Source organism: Acomys minous (genome assembly GCF_964271855.1).
Source record: "Acomys minous genome assembly, chromosome: 7".
NCBI lineage: Eukaryota > Metazoa > Chordata > Mammalia > Rodentia > Muridae > Acomys > Acomys minous.
The window spans coordinates 82894287-82903842 of NC_140488.1; the positions used below are offsets into that span (position 1 = coordinate 82894287).

At 44.1% G+C, this 9556-nt stretch overlaps 1 protein-coding gene across 1 annotated transcript; it reads left to right on the top strand.

Annotated features, from left to right (window-relative positions):
• Positions 1-932: 932 nt before the first annotated feature.
• Positions 933-1961, top strand: LOC311601231 (melanoma-associated antigen B1-like; the record flags this gene model as incomplete). The annotated part of the gene is made up of 1 exon (XM_084788621.1): positions 933-1961. One exon carries the CDS (start codon positions 933-935, stop codon positions 1959-1961), a length of 1029 nt encoding a protein of 342 aa, XP_084644747.1.
• Positions 1962-9556: the final 7595 nt, after the last annotated feature.

Genomic DNA, 9556 nt, shown 5'->3' on the forward strand with positions numbered 1-9556 from the left:
GCCTTTCCTCAGGTGAGATTCTTTCCCTGGAGAAGGTCCTTTGAGTGAGGACCTGAGTTTAAACTGCCATTCCCACTATAGATTCCTAAATTCACACCTTACCCTGCACCAGCAACCGCCTCGTCCCACACTTTTCCACAGAATTCCTGGATATGACAGTTAGGCCCAATTTTCATCATTGTTCCTTGTTCTTCGGGAATCTATGTTAGAGCTTGGGAGCCTCACAGGAAAAAAAAATGGAAAGATGAGATCTCTATGGGTGTAGGGAGAGGAAAATTGTAAAAATAGAAGACTCCATGCTGTGTGCGGGTTTGGGTTCACGTAATTGTTCCCCCGTGCGGCATACGTGGGTCATGGGAATGGCGGGCCTAAGAGTTAAGATACTACACTACATTGGGAGGTGGGAAATTAGTGGATAGTAAACGGGGCCTGGGGCGAGGGGGGCAGGGACAGGCAGGCAGGCGGAGCGGAGCTTGCAAAAGCATAGGCGTATTTGGTCTCCACTGAATGGTGTCAGATATTGAGGACAAACATTGCCTCAATCTCCCCTCATAGGTTTTTCTAGAAGTCTGTGGTGCTAAGTTCAGAGAAGCAGGAAAAAGGTGGGAATGAAGACTGGGTTTAAAATGAATATAAGTGTTCATGGGGAATAAAATGGGTCCCTGTGGGAGCACTTCTTTTACCCTAGTAAGCTATGTCTGGGGTTAACAGGCAGTGACCTAACACACTCTTGATTCTCTCCACAGATTTCTCAGGAAGTGGACTGAAGAAGAGAAGAGGAACACAGTTTGAATCCAGAAAGGTGCCAGGAGAAAAGCGGGGGAGGGGGGGGCGCTCCTAAAAGGGAAGTTGCTCTCTACCTAAAGATGCTGACATAGTGCCATTCTCTCTCCCTTTTCCTTTCCAGCACTCCTGTCTGTTACCAGAGCATCATGCCTAGGGGCAACAAGAGCAAGAGCCGCTCGCGGGCCAAAAGGCAGCAGATGCGTGCAGAGAGCCAGAAAACCCAGGGTGCTCAGCCCACTGCTCAGGAGGAAGCAGCAGCCATGTCTCCTGGCCAGGGAGATGCCCCCAGCTCCCCTGATGTGTGCCCTCCTCGGGGGTCGCAGGAGGCCACATCCCAGGGCACTCCTGTATTACCTGTGCCCCACCCCGTTGGTGAGGTTGGCGCTCAGGCTTCTGTTTCAGGTGTCGATGAGAGACGCTCAAATGTCTCCACTATAGCAGATGCCATCCAGTCTGCACGCACAGATCCCATATCCAGGCAGGCCAGCAAGGTATTTCACTACATGCTGGAGAAGTACCAGGAGGATGAGCAGCCTGTGCAGGCAGATATGCTGAAGCTGATCAGCAGGAAGTACAAGCCTCACTTCACCTGGATCCTGGAGAAAGCCACCTGTCAGCTGGAGGTGGTCTATGGTCTGGAGCTGAAGGTTGACAACCCTAACATTCCCTCCTATGTCCTTGTTAGCAAGTTACCCATCCCCCCCGGGGCAAATGTGGGTGGCAGGAAAGAATTACCAAAGACGGGTCTCATACTGACCCTCCTGGGTATGATCCTCATGAAAGGCAACCATGCTAGTGAGCAGGAGGTCTGGGAGTTCCTCCATATGCAGGGGATATATCCTGGGAGGAGGCACTTAGTCTTTGGGGAGCCCCGGAGGTTCCTCACCAAAGAGCTAGTTGAGCAAAATTATGTGGAGTACCGCCAGGTGCCTGGCAGTGATCCCCCAAGCTATGAGTTCCTGTGGGGTCCCAGAGCCCGTAATGCAACCACCAAGGCAAAAGTCCTGGATGTTTTAGCTAAGATCAAAGATGCCATTCCTGGTTACTATCCTCAACAGTATGAGGAGGCTCTGAGTAACTGGGCTGAGAGAGCAGCAAGGAGACGTGAGGCTGGTCATTACCGTGTTGCCAGGACTCTCTCCCATGCCCACGCTAGCAGCTCCTCCCACACTTAGCTAGCCCTTGGGGATAGTTGCCACTGTGCTGAAGAGCAGGCAGTCTTCTGAGTAGTGGGTTGTTTAGGGGTGGGAGGAAATGCGCAAAGAGTGTATTTTCTTCTTGTTATGCATGGGAAAAGTACCCCTCTGCCCTCGTTACATTGCTGGGATCCCCGTAAGTGAAGATTGCTTTGTTTCATGTATACTTTTTGACCTCATGTCTGCAATACTTATTGCCCCCTGTCAAGTTTAAGAATAAGATGTTTGGGTTTTTAAATGGATTGTAAAACCTTCTCCACCGGTATCATCTCAGTAAGTCTAAGAAAACAAGGCATGGGAAAGAATTTCATAGAATGCAATGTGCTACAGTTGGTGAAACAAAGTCAAGTGGTCAAGTCATCCTTATCTCTGTTGTCTTTGCCTTGAGTTTGTAATTCTAACCGAAGTAAAGTTGGTTTTATTACATTAGTAAACTCTGTAAGAAAATAAACTGATAAATTAAGCTTCATATCCAGTCTCCCTGCCTTTTCATTATTCCCCCCCCCCCCGTCAATCATTGGTCATTAGCCCTTTGGTAGCTCCTCCCCACCAACATTATTGTCGATGACAACAAAGATCCACCCACTGCCCACAGGAACTTAGAATTTAGCAGTAGCTACATATAAGGAACAGGGTAGAATTCTCTAAGATAAGTGGGGAATGTAAGAGAAAGAGTAGGAAGAGCCGGTTTCTGATTCAGTGCTGCTATGAGTTGTCTGATTGCGATCATTTAGAGCCTTAGGGGATTTCCGTTCTGTCCACAGCAGGTAATTTAAGTGAAGCTGCTGCATGGTGGTTTGCCTGAGGTTGTGGGAGTGATGAGCAAGGCCAGATGCTCAGAAGAGGAAGGTGGGGACCCTGAAGTAGTGTGAATTGAAGAACAGTGACCACAGAGTGCATCCCAGCCTTTAAAGGCGAAGCTAGAACAGGAAACACGCCAGAAAGGCCCGCTTGGATTTTGAGTGTACCAGCATGAAATCTTGCTGGGGATAGAAATGACCAGAGTCCGTGTGTCTATCCCAGTACAGGTGAAGACACTGCACAAGCCACACTGTGAAGTGCAGGGGTTTTCTGAGAATAATGGATGACAATCTCTTGAGAAGAGGTTCCAAGAAGACACTTGTCTATCACTCAGAATGGGCGGCTCGAGCCAATTTCTCTATCTTTAAAGTGTATTTAAAACAATTTTCTTATCATTTACTTTGTTAAACCTCAAGGACAAGTTTAAGTTTGGTAGTGCTACATGCAAGTGAAAGCTTAATTTGGATGGAAAGTGCTTTAGATTAATGTTTTCTAACCTTGAAACAGCAGAAGCTTAGTTCCCTACACCTGGAGGAGAAAAAAAACTACCCCCAAATTAAGTGTCATTTTCCACAGAAGACATTACTTTTTATTATGATATAATTACATCATTCCTCCACTCCCCTTTTCTTGCTCTACCCCTCCCATTCATCCCCTCTCTAGAATTCTTGGCCACCTTTTAAAGAAATTGCTGGTCATATACACATAGGTAACATTATATAGACTGTGTGTGTGTGTGTGTGTGTGTGTGTGTGTGTGTGTGTGTGTGTGTGTGTGTGTACTGCAGTTTCTTCCAAAATGAAATACTTCTTCCAATAGGGAGAAAGAAAATTATACAATCAGTAACAAAACTTGCTTATTTCAGAAACCCGAAATTTAAAAGATTTACAAGGTTATTCCTCAAAGTTAGATAATCAGTAACAGCTGCTGGAGAAGACAGTCCTGCTAGCTGAGCAGCTTGGGAGTTGTGCAGGGAACTTCAGGCATGCTTATTTAAATAGTCATTACTTAGGCTTGGGTGGGATTTTCAGTTATGTGTCTGCCCTTGATTCACCCACAATACTGTCTCTGACCCCTCACACACACCTAAGTATTCCTAATACATTTATTGGTTCAGTAAGCTGGACTTGAGTGGAATAATTTCAGTGACTGTAGGTTTCCTGTTGGAAGTTTATAGATAATTTGTTCACCTCTGTCCAGGAAAAGTCAAGAATATAGGCAAGGCAGTGTAGGCATTTTAGGAAGCAACAATTCCCTAGTGTATGATAATTTTCATTTATTCTGGGAGACATGTACTAATGGGACTTGTATTCAGGGTGCATCAGAATTGAGAGACAAAATGTTTTAAGACTGTGTTGACTGCTATTGCAAACTGTAATAGATGGAGATGAGAGCATCACAGTTCTGTAAGTACAAGACAAAGGTGGAAATAGAGTCACTTCTTAAGAAGGGTATCATTCAGGTTCAGAGAAAGTTAAGGAGGAAAAGGGCATGGAAAAAGGGACAAAGAAAGAAGAAAAGGAGGGTTAAATAGTACAGAGAAAGGGAGAGGGAGAGGGCAAGAGATTAGAGAGTAAGTGGATGGGTGTGAGAGCTGGATTCTCTCTTTTCTTATATACACAATAATCTCAAAGTGAGAGTCCATACCCTGCCATAATTGGAATCTAATTACTTTCAAAGTCCTCCTTGTAATCCTACCACATTACAGAATAGGTTTTCACCATAAGTGAGCAAGGCGACTCATTTCTGCCCATGTGTCAATGACTCTGACCATTGCAAACTGTAAATGAGACAACTCTCCACCTAGAATGGAAGGGACATTTTCCACATTTCTCCTTCAACAGCTGTACACAGTACAGCTTTCAAAACAGGTAATCTGTGCCTATTCTTGCTCAGGAGTACCTGAGAAATACAGTAAAAGATGTTATGCACAGAAGACACTGTGCTGCCCCTTTTCATCTTGGACAGGGGAAATTAGATTCCATTACAAGAACAGTCCATTTAAAATATGTTGTTTTTCATAGCCAATACCAATCGAGGACTAGATTTGTTATGGCAACCATGAATGTAAATAGAGACCAGATGAATTGCATGGAATGTAGAAGGTATGAAAGTATGTGTGTCTTGACACCAAGTCCACCTAGCAAAAGAAAACCGCAAGACACTTAAACTGCTCTCCTGAGACAGAATTTACATGGAGATACTTACTAGGGAAATTTTTTGACTGATTCAGCATGCATTGTATGGTATATCTTAAAGAATTTTCCTTGTATGGACAGAGGCTTCATCTGTGTTCAAAATAATAACTTCAACTTATCAAATGCTGGACAGTTTTCTAGCCACTTTCTCTATTTTCTATATGTAATTCACATATTCATACAGGGTAGAACTTACCAAACACTAAACTTGAAAATTTCTCAAGTTCAAAAGTCTAACAGGCCTAGACTATAGTCCTGTTTTTTATATATCTAACACCCATATAATTTTGTTCATCCCAGTTGAGGCAGAACTTATCTCTGAAAATGTTTTTTAATCATTATTGCAACATGATTCCCAGGCAATAAGCAGGCCTAGAGGTCAAAGCAGCATATATATTTAAAATTGAAAATGAAAATCGAGTTATTTGTCTTAGGATTCACTTTCTTAGGAGCCTGCTACATCTAGGCTCATGGTACCTAAAAGTGAACAGGATGCAGAAGCTGGTATTCTGCCCACAGGAGTTCTCTGGACCATTCCAACATCCTTCCTCTGAGACTTCCTGGGTATGCACTCCTTATAATATTACCTGAAGATGGCTCTTCACAGCAAGTTCCTTTGGAGGCTTCACTCTGTTCTCAGTGGTTGGACAGCCTCTGCCATATAACTGAGAATGAGAGCAACCCAGCTTTATGCTGGTGTCTCTTTCCACAGATGCACAGTATCTTTGCCTTCTAGTTTACACCACATCTCCTTTTTCCTTTTCTTTCCTTAGAGTATGTGTCCACCAATTCTCTTCCATTTAACTTATTTTCTAAATATTCATTTTATTAGATCATTCAAGGAGTTCCTTTGTATGAGTTCATGAATCATTTGTTCATATGTTTATTGGTGTATATCTAATATATAAATATGAGTTTTATATTGCTGTAACATATTAGGAAGTTTTGACTCTAATTTTGCAATCCAAAATAGAATAAATGACACTGGGATAGATGTTTTTTGGTGGTGTTGGTACCATTGTTAAGAACGCTATTATTTTGTTTCTGAGAGCCATAATGTCAGAAGGAACATAGTAATGAATGGTACATTAGAATGACACTTTAAAAAACGATTGTTCCAGGCAAGATGTAACACAACTTTTATCCAAGAAGAATGACAGTAAAATATAAATTCCAAAATGCAGTTGCATTTGGCAAATGGCAAGTTAAGTAGTAGGACTGAAGTTAAATTTATCTAAGTTATGAGGAGATGAGACTATTCTAATGAGAAAACAAGAGCAATTTTTCAAGTTAACATACTTTTGGAAAAAGTGACATTCCCTCAGATTTCACCCTAGAAATTTATTTTTATAGAGAAGTGAATTTGCTGCTATAATTCTACAGTGTTTTTCAACATATATACCACATCAAATTTTCAAAGTAGGAGTGTAAAAAGTTATAATGTTGATGGCTTTGGGGGGGGGAGGTTGTAAAATATCACATGAAAAATGATAAGACTTTAAACAACAGTGAAACTAGTTCATGACTAATATGACTAAAACATATTTAGTATTCTTTTTTGTCTCATTGAATTAACTTATTAAAAGAAAATAAAAGATCCTAGGCCTTCCACCAGGACCTGCCAATATGAAAGCAACCACAGGTGCCTTCTACTGCTCCTCCAACCACAGCTGGTACCCAGACTTCCTGCATCCTTCTCTAGTGTCTAGCCTGGTGAATAAAACTCATATCCCAACTCCTGCCTTTCCCTAAATTGGTCAGATCTATCCAGGGCAATACAAGCAGTGCTCAGGGCTATTCTGACTATCCCCATTTGTACCATAGCAAACGTTTGGGCTTCCTTAATGTACCGTATCCCTTGCCATGGCCTAGTCTGGTCACACCAGCCTGCCCAGCAGCTAGTATCTCAGCTCTAGACACTTTCACTATCTGCAAAGATCCTCAAGAACATTCTGATCCCCCTCCATTATCTCACTCCTTACTTAGACTTACCACACACTCCACCAGAGTCTACACTGGTGATTACACCTGATCTCTCTATGCATGGCTTTGCAACATCCTGCCTATCTATTCCTGCTCCCACAACACTCACCCAGGATACTTTGACCACCCCACAATTTCTTCCAGGGCCTATTATGGTGAGTATACCTAACATCACCACCCATACCTTTGCTACAACCAGTCAGATGTAGAAAAGGTCCCACAGTCAGTGGCCCCAGCCTAATCTGGCCACTCATTCACTCAAAGCAGTTGAACTCTAGGCTTCCACAGGGCCCCGTATCTCTTGCTCTAGCATAGTCTAACCATTTCTACTTGCAAAGCAGCCAGCCTCTAGGTTTCTGGAAGGACTTACCCTACTTACCACCATCTCCAGTTTCCTTCTGCCCCATCTTAACCATCCTCATCAGTATGAAGAATTCCAACAACCTCCTGCAGGAGCTAGCCTGGTGAGTACATGTGACTTTCCCATCCACAGATTTTTGCAACCTGACAGATCTAATCCTCATCCTACAGCCAGTGCTTTGGCCCAGTCTACCACCCTACCTGCCCTCCAGCCAACCTTTGAGCTTCCCCAGGTTTCCACATGCCCTGTCCTGGTCTAGTCTGACCACTACTGACTGTACATAGACATTTCAAGTATACCTCCAGCAACACCTGATAAGTACCCCCTGACTTCCATTTATAAGCCACCAAGCTCTGGTCCCACAACAGTAGTTAAGCCAGCCTCTTCTGCAAACAGCCATGCTCTAGACTTCCTAAGAGTCCTTTACCTTGGCATAACCTGACCAACACTGCCATCACTGTAGCCATTTTACAGTCTTGTGCTGGAACCTGCAACCACCCACAGGTCCTTTCTCCATTGCCTTCATTACCCTTTCAGTACCCAGAGTTTCCATGGCCACCTACAGGGTGTAGCCTGGTGACATCTCATTTTCTTGGACCTCCCATTTTCCTCAACCTGAAAAAGGTAGCCCAGGCCACACAACCTGTCCTTTAACATTCTCCAGCTATCCCCAACCTGTACTACAGCCAACCTTTAGGCTTCCAGAAGGTCCCATGTTCCTTTTCTCTACCTAGTTTGTTCACAGCTGCCTGCCACTCCACCAAGCCCAACATTTCTTCCAGGTTCTGTCACCTGCAACCACTCACAGGTCCCTTTTCAGGCACATCTTCCAACCCACCCACTAAACATATTTACCACATCCTTTTCAAGCATTTAACCTAGTGAGTTTCCCTGAACTCCCATCTGTACTTTTTCATTAATCTGCCACACGTAGCCCAGGCCTCACATACAGAGCCCAGGCTGACTCTATCCACTATGTCATGCACTACAGCCGACCTCTAGGCTTCCCCATGGTCTCACACCCCTTATACTGTCAGTCTGATGATTGTTTGCTGTGCTAAAGCCAACCTCTAGTCTTTTTCCATGGTTTGTTCTACATGCAACCACCAACAGGTCCTATCTGCACTAATTCCAACTACCTCATTTTGTACCCAGATTTCCCAAGTCTTCCTCCAGAGTTTTGCTTAGTGAGTCCACCTCATCTGCCCATCCACACTTTTTCCAATACTTGCCATATGCTGCCCAGATGCAAGAACCTGTGCAGAAGACTATTCTGGCCACTCTTGCTTATGGTATAGCCAAACTCTAGGTCCCCTCAGGGTCCCACATCCCTTGTACTGCCCTGGACAGAATAACCATGCTTTTGATGCAACCAAGCTCTAGGTTTCAGGCAGGACCTATCCTTCCTTAAGCCATCTACAGATCCCTTCAATGCAGCATCCTACAAACCCCTTGGTACCCACACATCTTATGTAATCCTACATGATCAAGCCTGGTGGATGAATCTTCTGAACGTTTTCATCCATAGCTATTCTCCAACCTACCCAGTCCATCTACTAACACCTGCCCTGCCACTTTGACTTCAGCCAGGACCCATCTTACAAGCAATCACTTACAGGTCTCTTAGGCATTGCCTCCACCACTCCCACTCCACAAAGACTTACAAAATCTTCTTCCAAGGTAAAGCCTGGTAGTAACTTGACTTCCATAACCATTCTTTTTCCCCAACCAGAAACATGTAGTCTGAATCATACAAGCAATGCCCTGACTTAGTCTGACACCCTGACATGCCCCACGGCCAACTTCTTGGCTTCTACAGCATCCTACATCCCTTGCTCTACCTAGTCTGACCACCCCTGTTTGCACATAAGTTAACCTCTAGGTTTCCACCGAGAACTGTCCTACTTGCAACCATCACCAGTCTTTTCTGCTATAGCCCACATAGTACTCTGTATTCCCACTTACTATTCCAAGGTCTAGCCTAGAGAGGATACTTGATGTCCCTTTACATGCCTTTTTATAACTTGCCAGGTTGTTGGTCCCACAGTCAGTGCCCTGGAATAATTTGGCCACTTCTGTGCTGCAGCAGTATCTCAGCTTTCCTGGGGTTCCACATCACTTGCAATGGCCTACTCTTACCACGTCAGCCTTCTGTGCAGCCAACCTCTAGTTTTCCAATAGGACCATCTTTACTTGAAACCAGTAATGGGTCCTTTCTTCTCAGGTACCAC